The sequence below is a fragment of the Wyeomyia smithii genome, chromosome 3, assembly GCF_029784165.1.
Source record: "Wyeomyia smithii strain HCP4-BCI-WySm-NY-G18 chromosome 3, ASM2978416v1, whole genome shotgun sequence".
Classification (NCBI taxonomy): Eukaryota; Metazoa; Arthropoda; class Insecta; order Diptera; family Culicidae; genus Wyeomyia; species Wyeomyia smithii.
The window spans coordinates 29,941,323-29,963,048 of record NC_073696.1 but is presented as its reverse complement, the minus strand read 5'-3'; the positions used below and the strand labels follow the sequence as shown (position 1 = coordinate 29,963,048).

The 21,726-nt window shown below is 40.3% G+C and overlaps 4 protein-coding genes across 5 annotated transcripts in view; 1 reads left to right on the top strand and 3 right to left on the bottom strand.

Annotated features, from left to right (window-relative positions):
• Nucleotides 1-21,726, top strand: part of LOC129727990 (ejaculatory bulb-specific protein 3-like) — a 102,932-nt gene that overhangs the window by 41,860 nt on the left and 39,346 nt on the right. The window lies entirely within an intron of this gene.
• Nucleotides 217-1,997, bottom strand: LOC129727988 (putative neutral sphingomyelinase). The gene is made up of 4 exons (XM_055686319.1): nt 1,860-1,997; nt 1,622-1,795; nt 1,358-1,541; nt 217-1,301 (listed from the first exon to the last, which is right to left on the bottom strand). Exons 1-4 carry the CDS (start codon nt 1,895-1,897, stop codon nt 426-428), a joined length of 1,272 nt encoding a protein of 423 aa, XP_055542294.1. The 5' UTR covers nt 1,898-1,997; the 3' UTR covers nt 217-425.
• On the bottom strand, nt 2,481-5,025 carry LOC129727995 (ejaculatory bulb-specific protein 3-like). 2 transcript variants are annotated; one of them, XM_055686334.1, is made up of 3 exons: nt 4,815-5,025; nt 3,050-4,743; nt 2,481-2,983 (listed from the first exon to the last, which is right to left on the bottom strand). In XM_055686334.1, the coding sequence occupies exon 3, from the start codon at nt 2,960-2,962 to the stop codon at nt 2,582-2,584; it is 381 nt and encodes a 126-aa protein (XP_055542309.1). In that variant the 5' UTR covers nt 2,963-2,983; nt 3,050-4,743; nt 4,815-5,025; the 3' UTR covers nt 2,481-2,581. The 2 variants fall into 2 exon arrangements, with proteins under 2 accessions (XP_055542309.1, XP_055542310.1); XM_055686335.1 differs by having other exon boundaries at nt 4,478-4,743.
• Nucleotides 20,714-21,679, bottom strand: LOC129727997 (ejaculatory bulb-specific protein 3-like). The gene has a single exon (XM_055686338.1). It carries the CDS (start codon nt 21,641-21,643, stop codon nt 21,263-21,265), a length of 381 nt encoding a protein of 126 aa, XP_055542313.1. The 5' UTR covers nt 21,644-21,679; the 3' UTR covers nt 20,714-21,262.

Here is a 21,726-nt window from a genome sequence, read left to right as displayed (position 1 = left end):
ACAATAACGGTAACAATGGCGCTTTGCTTCTAGCCGGGCTGAGCTGAGTTTGCATTGGAAATGGAAAGTTTCACTACTGCCGTTTTCTATCGCTGATTCAGTATTCTATAGTCATGTTAGACTCGGTAACTCAGCATCGTCAGCAGCTAATAGATAATGAAACTTGATTTTTCGGTTAGGATGGAAGCTTTTAGATTTTAAATTAAAGTACCAGTACACAATTTAAGACTTTTTTTTTTATTTCATTCTTTCACTTTCAGTCAATGCAATACACTTTAAAAAACTTATCATTTCATATATCAGAGCAAAGATACGTATTGGAATTACTTGATCAAATATAAAATAAAATGTCGAGAAAATAACTTCAGATCAACAGAAGTACGTTGTCAACTTTAATCCTTCTCTCGGATAACCGAAACAGTCTGCTAATGGGCAGCTTCAAAATACTCATCCGGCTTGCCTACCTCACCGACATCATTAAGCCCTTTCAGGGCGATCTCCATCGACAACTTTCCAGCCAGTATGGCATGCTTCTCCATAACATTCCAGATCGTAGCCATGAACACGAAGAATATAATAAATCCACAGAGTAAAAACCTCAACAGTAAATAGGCCGTCTTCAATCCGTAGGGAGCATCCAGTTCAAGTGTGTTGAGCAAAACGATAATCACCGCGATGGCCATTAGCGTATAACTACGTTTGTGTGATTCCAGCTGTTTTAGGCTTTCGTTGCAGATGACAATGCTTTCTCGCAATGCGAGAACGGTTTCCTGGTCACTTTCGCACTGTTCGGCTCCATCACTGTGGTCCTGCCGGTTACCGCTACATGCAATCAAGTTCTGGATAGTCGACGAGCTGGCCTTTTTTAAAATGATCTTAACATACACGGCTTCGTGATCCGAATAGCTTATATCTTTACCGGGAATCCGCTCCGGCAGTGGCAAATGATGCTCCAGCAGCTGTCCCTCGTAGTGATCCGCGAACCGATACATTATATAATCGATCCGCTTTCCCTGGGGATTCTTTCTAGCTAACTCTGGATCGGTGTAAGTGTTTTTGCCTATCTCATTCGTTCCCAGCAGGAAGCTGACGTACATTGTTCTATCAACGGAATCCGTTAGTTTGGAAGTTGTTTGAAGCACCCGGTAGGCTAAGTCACCCGGTTCAGTGTTCAGATCGCCAGCCAATATCTGGACCACCGCCGTTCCACGCGTACTCTCGATAAATTGAGCAGTGTCATACGCCTGGATGACGCGGTGGGCCATGTAATCATCACGTTTGCGGTCATACTCAGCGTGTAACTGTTATTCAAACAAATAATTATTTCCCTCTCTATTAAAAGTGAACATATACTCACATGAGCAGCGTACATATGTACGAGTTGGCCATGGACAAGAATTTTGGCCAATCCAACGCCCTTTCCACCAAACCAATCACCGTGCTGGATCCGGTGCACGTATCCGTTAACCGACCATGCATGGAAAAAGGCGGATACAATGGGAAACTTGGAGAAAACCGCTAAACCCGATCCAACCACGCCACTGTGAAAGCATTTCAATATTTAATTCTTTGCTGAATGAAATCAATTCTAGAAAACTAAAATCGTGTTTCTACTACCGACCTGTAAAAGTAATGAGCAAATGGAAGCACGCCTTCAACCCGCTTTCTCAGATACTGGTAATCATTGTCGGACCAAACCTCCTGCAGTGAAACTATATCGTAATTCCCACTGGCTAGCACATCGCCAATTGCTTGTACCCTCACTTCACGATCTTTTGATATGAACGGAATTCCCCTAGAACGTGAATTAAAACAAAGAAACATCAAGCTTCAATAGTGTAATCAAGCTCAATATCTACCATATATTCAGGGTCAAAATGCTCAATTCAAGAGCCATCTCATGTTGCACTCAATATTAAAGCTACTATTGCATAACTATTGTAGGTTCCACCTCCACACTAACGGGATATGCTGCTAGTTCTGTACAGTTGAATTTTTGTTTTGATTACCAATTACTCCTCATCCTCTGCTGACAGCAGCAGCCCGAGCTGCCAGACTCTGTTTCATAAAATGTATAATTGCAACCGCTCCAGTGTGTGTTCCTTAACTCGCCCTTTATTAAGTATTTTAAATGGTTTTATAACATTTTTATTTTCCATTAAATTTTCAACATCTTCAACTAATCTTGGAGTAGTATCTGTATAAATAAATTTAAAATGTTTGGAATCTGAAAACTCAACTCTGGCAGCGCTGGTAACAGCATTTCGACAGCAACAGAATCAAAGTAAATTGAACAACTATGAGTTTCAAACTGCTCGATTCGAGCAATCATTCCCCCTTTCGTTGCAGTGGTGAATTCAAAAGACTACACCGACTACACGTTATATCGTTTGCATATTATGAAACGATAAAACTTTGCACGTGGCTCGCTTCCTCAAGCTGTTAAGGTTTTCAATGTTGTACTAAAACAAACATGGCAATAAATTGTTTTGACTGCTTTTTATATTCAATATATTGTTATTTGTTTAACACTGACCAGAAAAAACATCACGCAAAAAATGAGATCATCTCTTAATGACGCTTACAGTTTGATTCCATCCTTGCTGGCATCATCGGAGTACTTGGAAATGTATTTGTTATCCGGATCGTATTTGGCCTTCAGAGCCTTCCACTGTTCGGGACGATTCTCGGTGAGATTTTTGATGACCTTGGAGCTAGTTTCACGCTGCTTTGCGCTACACTTGGCACAGTTGTTCTCCAGGGCTTCCGGCAGCACTCGTTTCAGCTCATTGCCCTCGGGAGTGCAGGCACCATCGTCCATCAGGCACTTGAAGTAGTTGGTGAAAAGACGATCCGACTTCAGGATCTCATCCACGTCGATGCTGTCGTACTTGGTGGTGTACTTGTCATCTTGGGCGGCGACAAGGGCGACTAGAGCCAGGACAACAACAATGAACTTCATGTTGGTTCTTTAGGATTGTAACTGAAATAAAATGCCAGTTAAGAATTGTACACGAAAACTTTCAATCTCCTTCAAAACTTAATATACCTTGCTAGGATTGAAGTCTAGAATCAAACTGTTATCTTGACAATCGATACAAGCGCTTTATATTGGTGAATTTTGAATTATCATTAATTTTTTTTACGTTCAATTCTAGTATATAGTTCTGCTCAATGATTTGGAATTGCCAATTTTTTCTGCTCCCGGAACCAGTCAATATTTTTCGTAGTGTAACGGGGCAAAGAATCCCCCCGTAGTACAGGAATGAGGTTGGCAAAAACGAAACAACTCGAAGTGACTGTTCAAAAAGGAAACCGATAATCGTTTATCGATTTTCTGCTCGTCAGTTGGCTGGCGGATAGTCATATACGAGCATGATGCAAACCATCCTGTAAATGCACAAAGCAGGAGCTTTGATCCAAAAATCCCATACATTCACGAAATTGTTACAATTTCTTATACCTTTATTGAGACAACAGAAACCACGAATATGTAAATTTACGAATATGAAATTTCACATAACTTTACATAAAAATCAGATATTTCCTCGAAAATGATTTCCTATTGCATAGAAGTTTTCATCCAACTTGCACAGAGATTAAGATTTTAATATTCGGAAACTAGTAACAATTTGTTCAGCATTTGCAATAGATAAAACGTCGTTTCACTTCTCATTTTTTCGTTACGAATTTTTTGGTTTTGGCTCAATTGGTATTATCGCGGCATTTTGCTTTATACTTTTCCATGTTCTTATGCAATGGAAACAGTGCCAAAAACTGCAGCAAAATCCAAGTCAATATTGAGAAGCACCTCTGAAATATCGTTTATCGGAAAGAAAATAAATCCGGGCCTTTTTTTTTCAAAACTTAACTTTCTCGGATAGTCAGTTAATAAAACCCGGACTTATGTCAAACTTTACATATTTTCTTGGAAGATTAATGAAAACAAAATGAAAAATAGAAATAAAACCAGTTTCCAGACTTCAACAGGTTTTCCATCTTCTTGCTTGAATGTATACTTTTCTAGAGATGCATTTTTTTTAGTAAATCCAATTGGGTCTCGAAAAACTTATTATTATCTGTTCGTTCAACAGCAGCGATTGTCCAGCAATTTGAGCGAGCTCGGAACAGGGGAACAGCTTTTACGTCAAATCTCTGCTGTCAGATCTCGATCAAGAAGGGAGGTTGCTATGCTTAGTGGTACCCACGACACGACGTAGGATGACGTAAATTAGGTTGTTTAGCTACATATGGTTCTTTGATTCGTAAGTTGCCGTAAGTTACCAGTAAGTTCGTAAGTTACCAGTAGAGCGTTGGTGTGACTCCCTGGAAAATGCCTCAGGGCCGGCACACTTATCCTTTCTTTTCGCGGGTTATCTGGGAAATGCTTGAAATACCAATGTAAACACGCATTTGTCTAATAACAAATTTTTGTTCTCACAATCCTTGCCTCCCACTTTTTTATATTCTATCTAACCTTTTCTTCTCTCTTTCGAAGCCCCTTTTCTTCCTCTGCTTCCGCCACCTTTTGCCACCAAACTGCAATCGGCCGCACGCGATATCCACCACCTTAGCCGCCAACAAACGCGACAATTCTGCGACCTTTGCCGCCCTCGCTGGTGAACACTGAAGCGACTGGAACTTGCGGTGGGTTTGAATCCGGCCCAATCCTGAACGATGAGTTTCCGGACGATTTTTCATAAAACCTTACACTGCGAGTTTCCAAATTCAAACTTCGGAGTTCTGAGGAAGTGAAAATAAGCATTTCATCAGCTTTCTGGCGAGGACACTCTTGGACTAAACGGCGTGCTTACCTGTTGTCCACAAATTTCACGTCGGGAGGGTAACATCCACATAAACAAACACGTCCCATTTATTAACAACAAACAAAATAAACGAACTTATATTTTACCAAAAATTTCAATAACCTTCTAAGCTGAGGCTACCAACGTTTACAGATTATTATATATCGGATAAAAAAGTGTAATTTTCTGAGAAAAAATTCTCGAAAGTTTATATCGTTGTCCTTCGAGTTTTGAATGAAAAATAAAAATTATTAGAAATCGGTGAATGGGTTGAATGACAGTTAATAGGCATACTGTCATTCAATGGATTTCGAGCAGTTCAATTCGTGTTTCGCAAAGAATAACGATACATCTTTTCTAAATCATGATCTAAAATTTTATGATGAGAAGCACTTACACTGCGATAGTTTCCTCTAGATTACGCAGAAAAAACGTGTAAAGTGCTTTGCAAAACTCAGCAACAGTTACTTGCAAGAGGCCGCTCCTTTCAACAGCAGATTGGCGTCTGCTTCGGCCGGCGGTCTTCACGGCGACTTTCTCAAAATTGTACTATAACTTTAGTTCTTCTCTACGTAAAGTAGTCACATCGTCCCAGTTGCACAACAGCCAAACTTACACTGCGAAGAAGTATTATTTTTGTAGCTGAAAATTCTCAGTTTTTGAGGTATTGCATGAAATTGGAATTACCTTCGACAATGACTCCTGTCGACATAGAAACTTGTTATTCGATTTTATAACATAAGCAAATAGCTAATTTTTCTGTTGTTTGAAAATCCTTTTTTTTTTAAAAAAACGACTCTTTGGACAAACGGCTAGTTTTTGGAATCCTCCGAGCTAGGATAGTGAATTGGATCCGAAATGAAGGATTTGACTGTAATTCCTGAGATACACTAAAGTCGCTTTTTACGCGGGGGATACGTGCCGCGTAAAAAAAAGCGTAAATTCCGGAGTCCGTGTAAAAAAGCTGCGTTAAAAAACCGCGTAAAAACGAGTGTATTCAGGAAAATAGCAATAAAATATATCATAATCATTATAAAAACCATGATATCATGAAGACTGGGAACCCTGCCTGAAATCTGCCTGCTGTTCATATGTATGAGTTCGATCCAAAGTTGCCTGTGTCAATATTATGATTTGACATAGAATTACGTCTTAAGACAACATATATACGAGTATAAATTAAAAAACCGTAAACATCGAAAGCATGACAAAAACTATCCACTCTCAAATGCTTAAGACTCAGTCAGTTTTCAACAGATTTCTTTCGTCCTACAGCAATCAATCGGAAAATAAGCTATGCGGCCGCCAAAATGCGGAAAATTGTGATTTTGTGATGCCAACAATTGTACTATTGGAAATATAGAGCCTTGTTGGACGCATGTTCCGATTCGCATGTTCTGAGCGGATATACACGGCCTTTGTCTCTAGCGCAGGCGACGCTATACAAACGATTTGACTTTATAGCCGATTAGTTGTTGTTGTTGTTATTTCACTCGCTTTGGTCTACAGAGACACACCTACTGGAAGTTTAACTCTCAGTAGTCACGTATAAAAGAGAGCATGCAGAAATTTACTCTTCATTGTATAGCCAACTACTGCAGAAAGAGGGCGATTGACTCTTACTGGAAACTGGCTCAACCTGCAGCTGCCAGAGCATCAGTTCAGTTGATTTTAGCTCAGCAAGACTGAGCAGGTGGTTTATACTGTTGGACCGCAGCACTGCACAGCATTGCTGAACATGTTCGGACATGTTAATAATTTTGTCCTCGTCAATAAGGCATCGTACACAAATTACATAACGCTAAAAATCTAGATTTCAGACCTCCTCCCCCCTCATATGTAACGATAGGTAACGTTCGACATGACTTGCCCCCCCCCCCCTTAAAATTACGTAACGTTGATCTGCCTGACCCCCCTCCGAAATTTTCAATTTCGAGCAAACATCAAAGTTACGTAACTGTCTCTATTACCCCCCTACCCCCTACGTAACGTAGGTGCGTTGGTGCTGGAGTAAATATCGGTCTGGCGGCTGCAAGGGATTTTCTTGCTGCAAAAGTGTTGGAATTGGCGGGCAACACTGCTTGAGTTAATTATAAAATGAGAATGATTCCGCGTCATTTGCGGTTGGCAATTTGCAATTCTAAAGAATTGATCAAGCTTCTTTTTTTTTGAAGTAGAATACTTCTCTCAGGAAGTTCGGCTACATAGGGATGTGAAATGAAAATCTAAAACCGAAAAAAGTGTAAAATATGTCCAATTTCAAATGCTAATAAATCGGTTAGTATTCGATGGATTTCCTTCGTTCTTGCAGCAATAGATTGGAAAATCTTATAAGATTCTTCCCAAAATAAGATAATTGTAATTTTATTATTCACACTATTGTACTATTGAAAATAGTCAAGCCTTGTCAAAACGAGAAATTCGACCTCTGATTGGTCGTTTTATGCTTGCTTCCCAAGCACGGTCGACAGGATCATATACCTTGCAATTGAAAACTTGCTATTTGGCCTATATAAGAGCCTGTTTCAGCCGGAGCCGCTCATAATAGTTCTAGACAGCGACAACAGCAGTCGTCCTTCCTTAGCAGCAGCACTAGCTCTGTGGTTGGTCACCACGTCTCAGGAGCAGCGTGGTTTTTCTCAGCGTGTGTCGCCAGACAACCATTATTCCCCCCGTGTTGGGGCAGCATGAAGATTGCCATCAGGAAATCCATTTTTGGAAATCAAAATGCCTTCTTGAAGGCAAATAAACAAGTCATTGAAAGTTAATAATTTTTATCAACGCAAGCAAGTATTCTGTGTTGCATCCTAGCAATTTAAATTTGTCGCACCCGTCTAATTTACTGAATGTGAAATAGCTTCCACAGTGCATGTTGTCCGTGTATCTTAATTCCCCCAATGTTAGGGCAGCTCAAAGGTTGTAATTAGCAACCGATTTTGAACCGCCACATGCTTTTTTCAAGGCAAATAAAAAAATAATTGAAGGTTAATAATTTTCTGGCATCAACACAAGCAGACATTCTGTGCGGGATGCAATCAAATTCTGTTGTAGTTGTCTAATTTTCACTTTATTTAGTAAACCCCCCACTGTAGGGGCAGCGCAAAGGCTGCGATCAGCATAACCGACATTGAATAATAAACTGCCCTGTTAGTACGCATTCACAAAAGCAGTTAGTTCGACTATGCAGAGCTAATATGAAGTCGATTCAATCAAGAGCACCATCGGTGTTTATTCGCTGGATACACTGTCTACTGATCGCAATAATCTGCTTACATGCGACATGGGGACGGGAATATTTTCTTCATCCAAGCTGCACAACACGACACAAAACATGTTCTTTGTTGCTTCAATGAGAGTGATATCGGTCCGGCTCGACAGAATGTTCACAAGAAATCATTTTTGTGCATCCGAGCTACGAAACTGAGGAAAAACTTTAGAAACTGAAAAAAGAGGTGGAGCTTATCAAATGATCGCTCTGAACCAGAATGAAGTCACACATATTTTTCAAGTTATATCATTCCACCACGTACGTAAAATAATTCATTCCTATTTTCATCCCTATATAAGAGCCTGTTTTAGTCGAAGCCGCTCATAGTAGTTCTGAACAGCGACGACGGCGTCCTCCCTTAGCAGCAGCGGGAGCGAGCAGTGGGTACCATCGATAGCGGATAGCGGCCACAACTGTGGCATGGCTGCGAATAAGCGTAGCAGTTTCAGCGGATCTCACCATCGATAGCAGCAGGGCCAGCAGATGCAGGTACAGCGGATACCAATGGCGGCCACAACTGTGGCATGGCTACGGATAGTGTTGCAGTTACTCAGCAGTTGGGCCAGCGTATAGCGGCCAGAACTGTGGCATGGCTATGCATAGCGTAGCTGTTGCAGCGGGTATATCAGCATCGATAGTAGCAGGGTCAGCTGATGCAACGACATTCCCTTCACTAAAATGCTGTTTCAGTGTGGTAGCGGGAAGCATCAGCAGCAGGCTTTTTTTTCTTCACATAACATTTATTTGACACGGCACAAATACAATTTAATGTTTAACGGCGCCAATTATATCTGATGACTTAAAAACTAAAGCAAATTTTTTATCCTCGCTGCCGACTACGAGCTGAAATTAAGTCTAACTTAAAACTAGCATGGGATTTCCAATCAGTGTTTTGTTGTTCAATGGTCGTCTGATAATCGTCGAATGGCATGTATGGATTCGTTCTGCTGAGCCACGATGTCGTGAGTTGGGACAGAGGCTCGTAGTCCTTGGGTCCTGGTTCTGTTGTGCGGGGTCTGGTTGCTGGTTTTGTGCTTAAGGTTCAAACGTGTTCTTGTCGTTTTGTTGGGTGTAGACGGAGGGGAACGGGACTAGACTGGGGCGTGGATGGATTTCAGGAAAACGTATATAAGGGACATGTAGGATAGGTCACGGCTCGCCAAGACATCACGAACAGGAACAGCCGGCTGTCTACCCTCGGCCTGCAGGGAAGCTATCAATTTAGACCTGGCGTCACGGTGTACAGGGCATGACCAAACCACATGCTCTATGTCGTGATAACCTTCACCACAGGCACAGATACCACTTTCCCCGAGCCCAACACGACGGAGGAGCGCGTCAAATCTATAGTGATTGGACATAAGCCGGGACATCACGCAAATGAAATCCCGACCTACATCCAACCCCTTGAACCACGGGTTCGTCGATACTTTGGGGATTATGGAATGTAACCACCTTCCCAATTCCCCTCTGGTCCAAGCATTTTGCCAACTGATGATCGTATTCTGACGTACAAGTGCGAAAAATTCATTAAAGGCAATTGGTCTTTCATAAATATCACCGTTTGTTGCGCCCACCTTAGCCAAAGAGTCCGCTTTCTCATTACCCGGTATCGAGCAATGAGAAGGGACCCACGCTAAGGTAATCTGAGTAGATTTTTCGGATAAAGCACTCAGATGTTCCCGTATTTTCCCCAGGAAATACGGAGAGTGCTTAACATCTTTCATCGATCGGAGAGCCTCAATGGAACTGAGACTGTCCGTAAAGATGAAATAATGGTCCGTGGGCATTTTTTCGATAATCCCTAGGGTGTACTGAATTGCAGCTAATTCTGCGACGTAAACAGAAGCAGGATTATCGAGCTTATGGGAGACGGTTAAATTGTTATTGAAGATACCGAAGCCAGTGGACCCATCAAGAAGTGATCCGTCAGTGTAGTACATATTGTCGCAGTTGATGTTTCGATATTTATTGGAAAAAATTTTAGGGATCTGCTGCACGCGTAAATGATCCGGGATTCCACGAGTTTCTTCTATCATGGATGTATCGAAAAACACAGTAGAATCAGAAGTATTTGATAAGTCGACACGATTTGGAATATTCGAAGAAGGGTTAATATTTTGGGACATGTGATTGAAATACAATGTCATAAAACGGGTTTGAGAATTAAGTTCGATTAACCTTTCAAAATTTTCAATCACGAGACGGTTCAAGACCTCACATTTGATTAGAATACGAGAAGACAGGCTCCAGAAGCGGTTTTTCAATGGTAGTACTCCAGCTAAAACCTCCAAACTCATCGTATGGGTCGACTGCATGCAACCTAAGGCGATACGCAAACAACGATATTGTATTCGCTCCAGTTTGATCAAATGTGTGTTTGCTGCGGAGCGGAAGCAGAAACACCCGTATTCAATAACAGACAATATCGGTAAAGCCTTATAAGGTCTCCTGGATGGGCTCCCCACCATTGTCCGGTTATTGTACGAAGAAAATTCACTCTTTGTTGACATTTTTTCATCAGATACCTCACGTGACAACCCCAGGTGCCTTTAGAGTCGAACCAGACACCAAGATATTTGTGTACCAAAACCTGAGAAATCGTTTTACCCATTAATTGTGTTTGAAGCTGAGCAGGTTCATGCTTCCTAGAAAAAACTACTATCTCAGTCTTCTCCGGAGAGAATTCGATACCTAGCTGTAAAGCCCAAGCAGACAAATTTTCCAAGGTATCTTGCAATGGTCCTTGCAAATCGGCAGCTTTGGCTCCTGTAACAGAGATTACACTGTCGTCTGCAAGTTGTCTTATCGTGCATGAATTTGCCAGACATTCGTCGATGTCATTTACATAAAAGTTGTAAAGAAGGGGGCTTAAACATGAGCCCTGGGGAAGACCCATGTAGCTAATGCGAAAAGTTGCCAAATCGCCATGCGTAAAATGCATGTGCTTTTCGGACAACAAGTTGTGCAAAAAATTGTTCAAAATTGGAGAAAATCCTTGTCGGTGAAGTTTACCCGAAAGAATGTCAATAGAAACGGAATCAAAAGCCCCCTTAATGTCCAAGAACGCAGACGCCATTTGTTCTTTACGAGCATACGCCAGCTGAATATCTGTTGAAAGCAACGCAAGACAATCATTCGTCCCTTTGGCACGGCGGAAGCCAAATTGAGTTTCTGATAGTAGACCATTTGATTCGACCCAGTGGTCTAAACGACGGAGTATCATTTTTTCCATCAATTTCCGGATACAGGATAGCATTGCAATCGGCCTATAAGAGTTGTGATTAGAAGCTGGTTTCCCTGGTTTTTGGATGGCGATCACCTTCACTTGCCTCCAATCCTGCGGTACAATGTTTTGCTCCAGGAACTTATTGAACAAGTTCAACAAGCGCCTCTTGGCATTGCCGGGTAGATTCTTCAACAAGTTGAATTTGATTCTATCTAATCCAGGCGCGTTATTGTTACAGGACAGGAGGGCAACTGAAAGTTCTGCCATCGTAAAAGGTGATTCTATCGCGTCGTGGCCCGGAGACGCATCGCGAACAATATTTTGCTCAGGAACAGAGTCCGGACATACTTTCCTGGCAAAATCAAATATCCACCTACTTGAAGACTCCTCGCTTTCGTTGACCGTTACGCGATTCCGCATTCTTCGGGCTGTGTTCCAAAGAGTGCTCATCGATGTCTCCCTCGACGTCTCGTTCACGAACCGACGCCAATATCCACGTTTCTTTGCTTTAGCCAAGCTTTTAAGCTTGGTATCAAGCTCCGAATACCGTAAATAGTGGCCAGGTATACCTCCCGTCTGGTAGGCCTTAAACGCGTCGGATCTTTGCGTGTAGACATCGGAGCACTCTTGGTCCCACCACGGAGTGGGAGGCCGTTCTTTGATCGTTACGCCGGGATATTTCTTCGTTTGGGCTTGCAACGCGGCGTCGAGAATCAAGCCCGCGAGGAGGTTGTATTCTTCAAGTGGTGAATGATGTTGAATCGACTCGACCGCTTTTGAAATCATTTCCTCGTATAACTTCCAATCGACATTTCGTGTGAGGTCATACGGAATGTCAATTGGTCGCATGCGAGTTGACCCGTTAGTAATTGAAATACGAATAGGCAGATGGTCGCTACCGTGGGGATCTAGGATTACCTTCCATGTGCAATCCAACCGTAGCGACGTCGAACATAAGGATAGATCCAGAGCGCTTGGGCGCGCTGGAGGTTTCGGGATACGTGTCATTTCACCGTTGTTTAAAATAGTCATGTCGAAGTCATCGCAAAGGTTATAGATTAAAGAGGAGCGGTTATCATTGTATGGGGAACCCCAAGCCACGCCATGAGAGTTGAAGTCTCCCAAAATCAAACGTGGCGAGGGAAGAAGTTCTATTAAATCAAAGAGCAGCCGTTGCCCAACCTGTGCTCTGGGGGGAATATATATTGAGGCAATACAAAGCTCTTTACCTTGTATTGTCATTTGACATGCGACAACTTCGATGCCTGGAATCGAGGGGAGGTTAATACGATAGAAAGAATAGCACTTTTTAATCCCTAAAAGTACTCCTCCATATGGGGTGTCTCGATCAAGGCGAATAATATTAAAATCATGGAAGTTGAGATCAATATTTGAAGTAAGCCAAGTTTCACAAAGGGAAAATGCATCGCATTTGTTTTTATTTATCAAAACTTTAAACGAATCAATTTTTGGTAAAATACTTCTACAATTCCACTGTAAGACAGAGATAGAATCCTTCGTATACGCAGTTGAATTAGGCATCGAAGGATACAATCGCTGCAAGGAGAGGCCATTGGGCAGTCAACTGCTTCAAAAATGATCTAACTGTTGGGAGGAATGCTGTAAGAAAAATTTTAATTGGATCGGGTACATTGAAAGTTTCAAAAATCCAGTCCACAATGTCAGAAAATTTCACTAATCCAGAGTTTGTTTCATCAACTGGGAGTGTAAAAGGAGCAACTGGGGTTTTAGATGTTCCTGGCAGTGCTGGGAACTCCTTCTGGGACTTTAAATTTGCCAGCCCAGGAGGAGTTTGCTTCGGTTTTTCCGCAGCACTGTTTGGTTTGTTTGTAACCTTCATTTCACTTTGAGAAATCTTAGGACCTTTTCTGGGAAGTTTAGGAGAGGAAACACTTTTCCTCTTTCTAGACTCCCCAGGATTGGCGTAAGATGCTCCCGCTGGTGAATCGTCAGAATCGGTTTCCTCAGAGGGCAACAGATCGAAGGGGTTCGAAGTAACGGGAGAAGTGGTAACGGTCTTCTTCAGCATGTCAGCGTAGGAACGCTTTGAACGCTCTTTGAGAGACCGTTTTATTTTATCCCTGCGCTGCATGTACACCGCACATGTCGAGAGCTCATGCAGATTTTCTCCGCAGTGAATACACTTTTCAGCGTTAACACTGCAAGAATCTTCCGCATGAGACTCCCCACACTTCAGCAGCAGGCTTGCAAGAAGTGAATACATCAGCCAGCAACTTTCTCTAAGGCCTCTGCCATAGTAGACGCGAAAAGCGGCGTGAACCGATTCGCTCGGCCGTAGGTTGATGTACAGCTCTACTGATGGCTGTACATTTACCTACAGCTGAGCGAATCGGTTCGCATCGCTTTTCGCGTCTATTATGGCAGAGGCCTAATGGGAAAGTTGTATCAGTTTGTTCAGAAGAATATTATTGTCGGTAATATTACAGAGATGCGATTGCGTAAATCCGATTTTGAATTGAACAATTGTTCTTTTGAGAACAAATAACACACTTATTTGAAGAGTTAATAGCTTTTGGTACCAATAGCAGTATAGTGACAGCCTCAGCGGTAGATGCAGATGCAGCCGGTACTTCCCTGAAGCCGATGTAAAGGTAAATGGGAGCAGCACGGCGAAACAGTTCGGGTTATGCTTAGACGCGTGTCATTTTTCGTTGTTGATATTCCCCACATGAAACGACGCGCTTTCGTATGATAGCGGTGGTATTAGCGGTAGATGCATTTGCCAACACTTCCTCCAGTAAAGCCGTGTCTAGTTTTCAATGTGAAAACACCTTTCTCATTGTGTTGACCGTGCGCCTTAGTCCTCACTATCAAGGTAACACAGAGATGTAAGATAAACACTACATCCTATGATAAATTGAACAATTGTCCTTATAAGGACAACAAATGAATTAATGAAGATTTAATTTTGAATTAGAATACTTCTCTCAGGAAGTTCGGCTACATAGGGATGTAAAATGAAAATCTAAAACTGAAAAAAGTGAGAAAAATTTCAAATGCTAATAAATCGGTTAGTTTTCGGTGGATTTCCTTCGTTTTTGCAGCAATCGATTATAAAATCTTCTAAGATTCCCACCAAATGCATGAAATTGCAATTTTATCATTCGAACTGTTGTACTATTGAAAACTCTTAAGCCTTGTCAAAACACAAAATTCGACCTCTGATTGGTCGTTATACCGCGCTTTCCCAAGCACGGTCGGCAGAGTTATGGACCTAGTAAATTGGGAATGCATCATTTGGCCTATATAAGAGCTTCATCAGATAATAAACAAACATTTCATCGGATATTAATTTGAACAACTGAAATTTGAAGAACACAAATGATTATTTGAAGAGTTAATATTTTCTCGTTTTGCGCTATAATCCAAAGTTAATTATCTTCATCTACATGCATACTCCGACGATTATTACGTGTTTGCGTCGCTTAGTGTTTGGCTACGGTCATGCAGAACGCAAATAACGGCGCGATGCGATTCGGCAAGACGAAATCTGTTGAAATGTATAGCTCTACTTCGCCTAAAAAAGAGCTGTACATTTCACCACGGTAAGGCGAATCGCATCGCGCCGGCATTCGCGTTCTGCATAACCGTAGCCTTTGTTCCGTTCCCGTTTAATGATGTCGTATTAAATGTGCATATTACAATTCGGCAGCACTTCAACTTCTCATTTGCACAAAATTTAAAAATATCCAATGAACTTCATTCAAAATATCAGACAAAAAGAAATTACAATACTGCCAGTGAACGGTCGACGTTTATTTACTAGAAAAAATGACTGACACGCAAGCAGCCAGGTTATCTTTCTTGTAAAAGTATTCTACTTCAACCTTGCGGTCGTGGCTTTGCATACAACCTTCTTGTGATTTTTTTTTTATTCTCGCTTATTTTCCGTCGGTCTATTTCCGCCACTGTTGTGGCCAATTACCGACGCCCAGGGAGGCGGACTCCACACCCAGGTCCCTAACTCACGACCCGTTTATTAACGGACCGGCGCCAACGGCTTTACTTCCTCATGCGATGGAAGGCGTGATCCCAGAGATTTTTCGCCTCAGAAAATCTCCCGGTGTCGGCTAGGATTGAATCTAGACCAGTTGGGTTGGTTGTGAGTGGATCACGCCACCTCACAACCATCGACACCTATGTCGGCGGTGGGATTCGAACCCAGGCGTCAAGCGTGGTTGGCGGAGACGTTACCAACCACACTAGGCCCCCGCTCTTGATCAAGCTTCTATTCGGCATCATTATTGCTCAAGGAGGTGTTCTGTCGAATATCCTTGCTATTCTTTTCCCGAAGAAAACGGGAAAAAGGCATAATTCTAATAATTTACAGATTTATAAATAACAAAACTAACCATACTTTTAAGAAAGATAACATCTTCGATTGAAGTAATGAATATGAATTTTGCACATCTCAGTACTACATCAAATAGCGCGTTCAAAAAAATATTGTTTGTTTTACTTACAAATTCGACAGTTTACTTGCTAAAGACCGAAAATGCATCTCAAAAGTTTGAACACACTACAAGGAAAGAATTCGCATCACTCAACTATCATAATACATTCTAGTTTATGAAATATTAAAAGTGTCCATCTTACCCGCAGTGTCCGTCTTTGCCTACTTTTCCTTACTATTAAAGGAAGAAATCGAACAACTTTTAAACAATTTTTACTTACAATTTCTATTCTAGCGAAAACAAACGCTTTTACCTTAAGTGTTAGAGACAACACCATAGGGCACAACGGTTGCTTGTCAAAAACCGAAGTGGGTATTATTTGATTTAAGCGCTGTATTAGACAGGAGAAACGGTGTGCTACTGAAATTCGAACCTAGTTGAGGATGGATTTCTCGCCTAACTTTTCAAAAAACCCAAGTAACATTGAGAGCCATGGAGAGCTCCGAAGCCGCAAGGTTACAGAGTCCGCCTTGGTGAGCGGGTGGTCGTGGGTTCGAATCTTAGTAGAATCAGGCCCTTTGGTTGCCAAAGGACTTTAGCATGCGTTTATTATCAGGCTTCCCACCAAGTACCTTTCCTTCAATCTGAATTCTACAGTACCTCTGTTGACCCTCCTTCTAACAAAAATAAGTCTCTGTTATAATAAAACTGGTGTGAGCAACGTATGAAAGTTCTCTCCAGGGAATTGTAATTAGGCGATGTTGTCAGGAAGGACAGAGGCTCGGTATAGTAGAGTAGTAAGCTTGAAACGGAAAGGTAAAACTCACACACAAGCACGGATATGAATGATAAGCGTATCACTTACTTCAATAGTGATACTGCCAATAATAGGAAGTGCGGAGTACAGAAAACACCTGGGCTAGATCTTATCTCTGGTCGCAGTGATGAGTTCACACAGGAAAAAAACCTAAATTAATCCACCTATCGGTGAGACCCAGCCTTTCTCATTCGAACTTATAATTTGTTAAAATAGATCTACTCCAACACTAAAAAAATAAACCTTGATTATTTCCGCTGGATTTGATATTCATTCTAAACAACAAATTTTTGGTAGCCAACAGCGGAACTATACCGAACATTTGAAATTTAACATATCATCGGCTTCGTGCAATACTGGCACAACTCAAAATTTTGCATTTTTGAGTTTTTGATGGCAAACGATGCCAAATACTGTTAAGTTTCATCACACGAAATCCCATTTCGAAAATCACAAAAACTCCAGAGTTATGAGTGGAAGTGCCTTTGCTGCACAAATCGAAATTTCTCCATAAAGTTAGTAAAAATAAGGTTTTAACTAGGACAACGTGCTCATAATATGTGCATAATAGACCTAAAGGTGTTTAATACGGATTGGTGATCTTAAACTTCAAAGTTTTCATGAAAATCGAAAAATAAATTTTCAACGCAAATTTTTCTCGAAACTATGTTTTTTGAGTTGTGCCAGCGTTGCACGAAACCGACGATATGAATATAAATTAACACATATAAATGCAAATAACATTAAATTCTTTCAACTATATGATGCGATTTTGTTTTTGATTGTGGTATAATCGATTTGTACTCATATACTGCGTATAAATATTCAGATTCTTTAAGTCAACGTTAGTCAGTAGATTTCAAATAATGTATAATTAAATGTTGTTCCGTATACATTAATTTGAATTCTTCAACGCAGTTGATATTACTAATCGTTTCTGAGGGGCATCCAAGGAATGGGCAAATACCAATCAATATGGGTTCTTGAAACCTGGATTATACCCAGTGGCCAGAATCCGACCTAAAATCCAATTTTCAATCCAGATGACCACTTCTGGTTGCCTGATAATCATAAAATCATAAAATCTATCATAAAATTGCCGAACTGTCTAATCTGGGTATTTTTCTATGGCGAAGATGGCGACAGTTTCCGATCAACAGCCTTAAGTGACAAATACTATCCAATACGATTTGGGGAAGCGGTATGATACCCTGAGGCCAGAAATCATCTTCAGACGCCATTTTAAATTTCTAGACAGTAGTTTCCGGTTTCTACCAGTCTAAAGGGGACAAACATTACCCAATGTGAGTTTTTCAGTACCCGGGATGATGCTCAGCGACCAGGAATCAACTTCATACTTCATTTTGAAACCCGAGTTTGCGACCCCTGTTTTCTTTAAATAAGGCGTGTAATCTTCGAAAAAAGAGATTTTCAATATGTTTACAATTTAACACATAATAGATAAAAAAAGTCCGATTACACAAGTGTTGCCCCGAAGGTCAAACTAAGAAAAAATGAAAAATTACAGCTATAAAGCGACTAAACCTTCAACCTTAAACTAAGATTGTTGAAATCAGTTGAGATAATGGAGTTTCATAACTTTTACATTTTGATACATAACAGACAAAGTTACAGTCCGATTATAATAAAATTTAATAGGGTTTTATCAGGCAATTAAACCTTTCTATTGCAACTTATTTTGTGAAAATCGGTCTCAAATCTCTGAGAAAAGGGAGTGAGTTCAAACAGTCTTAGAAACATGTTTCTTGCCATAGCCTGATTTCCCATTATTAAACATAACGGACAAAGTTAAAGTCCAATAACAATAAAATTCAATACGGTCTTATGGGGCAACAAGACCTTCCATATGACACAAACTTTGTGAAAATCGGTCCTGCCATCTCTGGGAAAAGTGAGTGAGTTTAAACAGTGTTAGAAACACGTTTCTTTGCATAACTTTTGAACTACATGTCCAATAATTATAAAATTATTTCACAAATGGTTCAAAAAACAAACCCGTTCTTTTGATACCAATTTTGTTCAAATCGGTTTTGTAGTTTCTGAGATAATGAAGTTTTGTGATTTTCACATTTTGATACTTAACCTCGAAACTAAAAACCCGATTACAATAAAATTCAATAGGGTCTTATGGGGCAACTAGACCTTTCATTTGCAATTAGTTTCATAAAAATCGGTCCAGCCATCTCAGAGAAAATCGAGTGAGATTGAGAGAGCGTTACATACGTACACACACACATACAGAAAATGCTCAGCTCGTCGAACTAAGTCGATTGATATACGAGATTCGATCCTTTGGAGCACTTTTATACCTTTGGTTTTTTCAGTGATTGCTACACCTTTCTAGGAGAAAGGCAAAACATTGAGAGCCTCTTTTTGTTTACTTTCTCTTTGATTAATAACTAAGTTGTTTTTACTTTTTCCGTGATACTTTTGGCATAGTATGCAAGGCAATGTTATAATCATTCGATTTGTGGAATGAAGTCGTTGAAAACATTCATAATGACATTCTGAATAACGAATCAAGGTGAGAGAGGAGAGAATCTCTCATTGTTACTTAGGTCCTTTTGAAAAGTTAGGCGATAATTGTTAGCGTCATAGGAAAATGCAGCACCCGTGATTGGTTCGGAGTTAGTTTACAAAACGAATAACAACAATGACCTATCGCCGTTTTCGTTCAAAACTTGCCCTACTCACAGTTCATAGTTTCGAGAGAAACGGCATATGAAATTATCATTTCCATTCCCACGTGGATTGAAAGTTCTCGTTCTCATGGAACCTATTTTTTCTAATGAAAATAAAAATTTGATATAATATTTTCATCCAGCAGATTTCAGTTTCACACATGCTGTTTCATTTTGACGGTGAAGTGACGGCCATAAACATTATTTTAGAATGATTCAAGTCAATTAAACAACGCTTCTCTTCAAGGTTACCAATCAATTATCATAAAAAAGTTGAAAGAAAATTATCATGGAAATTTACCGCTTTAGACCATTAAATTGATTAACCCCAATGGGGTGTATTCCCAAGCCTAATGCAAAAAATACATTTACATAGGGCATGCTGTCGTAATTCTACGTTAACCTCACGGTCGTGTCTTATACACAACCTCTACAACAATTTAATATTATGATATTTCATTAGAGTGGCTCACTTAATTTTTATTATTGAATTTTAATGACATCGTTAAATCAATAGTTTTACAATATTTATCATTCATAATCATCATACTATTAATTAATTGGTTTATTATCAATTGTACTATTATTAATTGGCCCTAGCGTGTAGGAGCATAGAAGTTGAGTTTTTATGGCGAATTTTCTGATCATATGCGTTGTGAGACTAATATCGAATTTCTTCATTACACCAGCACCTCGTTTTGACCTAGAAGCCACCAAAGTGCTGTCAAAACCCTTATTTATTCGCTCGATTTTAACCAAGTATTGACCTGGCGGTGACCAGTCCGAAGCGCACTGTAAAATTTGTCAGCTTCAACCCGCCACCGCACTTGCTTAGTTCGTAAACAATTTTTTGGCATCTCTTTCTTACTTGCGTCGTAAATCACGATGTCGTTTATTTATTCTTCCGCAGATTTGCAGTGGAATAAAGAAATTCGCTATAAATGTTAACTAGAGTGACCAAAGCAATTTCTCTTCTTTTTTTCAAATGTTTCTATACTAATAAGCATGCAACGCGATTCAGCAGAATGAAGAGGAAATGCATTTTAACTTAGTTTGCTTAGTGAATATAATAAAAACTTTGAACAAAGCTTGTGAACAAATTCGATTCTATTGGCATGGATGTCTTGAAATGGCGACCAGACAACGCTACAGTATTCTAAAATAGAACCAACAAATGCAACGAAAAAAGTATTTGTAGTGTACGGGTCCTACTGTGGGCTTTATTGATGATCGTATTGTAGTTCAATGAACGTTTACTCAGAATCCATGATCACTCCTAAATCTCTAATTTGATAACACCTTTTTACAGTTTTTGTCCGAGAGTGCAATTCGAATGTTGGATATTGCATTTTTTAGGTTGAGACCAAGAAGACCTTTTTTGCACTAAATGTAGAAAATGTCAATCTCTTGTTGGATATCCGATTCATAAGAGGAAATAAGAGTCCAGGTTCAATTTCATGTCATAGGCTTGTATTTATATTTTGAGACTATTCAGCACAAGGATAACATCATTAACACGTAAAGTAAAAAGCAAAGGGTCTAAATAGGAGTCATGTGAAACTACAGATGTTACTTTAACAAGTACAGAAAGGTGTCCCTTGAATCTAACTGTTTGTATCCTATTCGTCAAATCAAATTCAATTCGTTGTTTTGACATATCTTTTCAACAATGATGTTAGTTCTTCAAATCTTTGGATGGTAACCTGCACTGGGACATTCGATCGTTCAAACTATGGTTGTAGCGCTTTACAAATCACGAACAAAATCTTTGATTATTATGTCCAAGAAGCAATGCCTTTTATAAAACAATAGCAGTGAAAAACATTATAATTAATTTCTCCGGAGCACAATTTTACGAATTTCTTTCAACGAAAAACAAGCGATTTTTTAAACATGTAAACTGAGCGGGCCGTATTCTTTTTCAATTTTTACCGTACTACTAATGTCGAATAAATTGTTGACTTGCATAATCAGGACATCGGAAAAACGAAAATGACAACTCTTCTCACAGCTTGATTCCATCCTTGCTGGCCTCATCGGAGTACTTGGAGATGTACTTATTCTCCGGGTCGAACTTCGCCTTCAGAGCCTTCCACTGTTCGGGACGATTTTCGGTGAGATTTTTGATGACCTTGGAGCTAGTTTCGCGCTGCCTTTCACTACACTTGGCACAGTTGTTCTCCAGAGCTTCCGGCAGTACTTTTTTCAACTCATTGCCTTCGGGAGTGCAGGCCCCCTCGTCCATCAGGCACTTGAAGTAGTTGGAGAACAGCCGATCCGATTTCAGGATCTCATCCACGTCGATGTTGTCGTATTTGGTAGTGTATTTATCATCCTGAGCAGCAACCAGGACGATAAGGGCCAAACCAACGATGATCAGTTTCATGATGTAGAAGTACTAGGATTGATGTGGATGGATCAAACTCTGATTCCGACTGGTGCCTGGAAGCTTTATATAGGTGAATCTTA

Bases quoted from the DNA above. Each gene is read 5' to 3' on its own strand.
- LOC129727988 (XM_055686319.1), bottom strand. From the start codon at position 1,897: ATGGCTCTTGAATTGAGCATTTTGACCCTGAATATATG. The intron at 1,796-1,859 runs GTAGATATTGAG...TTCACGTTCTAG, and splicing joins ATTTTGACCCTGAATATATG to GGGAATTCCGTTCATATCAA. The intron at 1,542-1,621 runs GTCGGTAGTAGA...ATGCTTTCACAG, and splicing joins TTTGCTCATTACTTTTACAG to TGGCGTGGTTGGATCGGGTT.
- LOC129727995 (XM_055686334.1), bottom strand. From the start codon at position 2,962: ATGAAGTTCATTGTTGTTGTCCTGGCTCTAGTCGCCCTTGTCGCCGCC.
- LOC129727997 (XM_055686338.1), bottom strand. From the start codon at position 21,643: ATGAAACTGATCATCGTTGGTTTGGCCCTTATCGTCCTGGTTGCTGCT.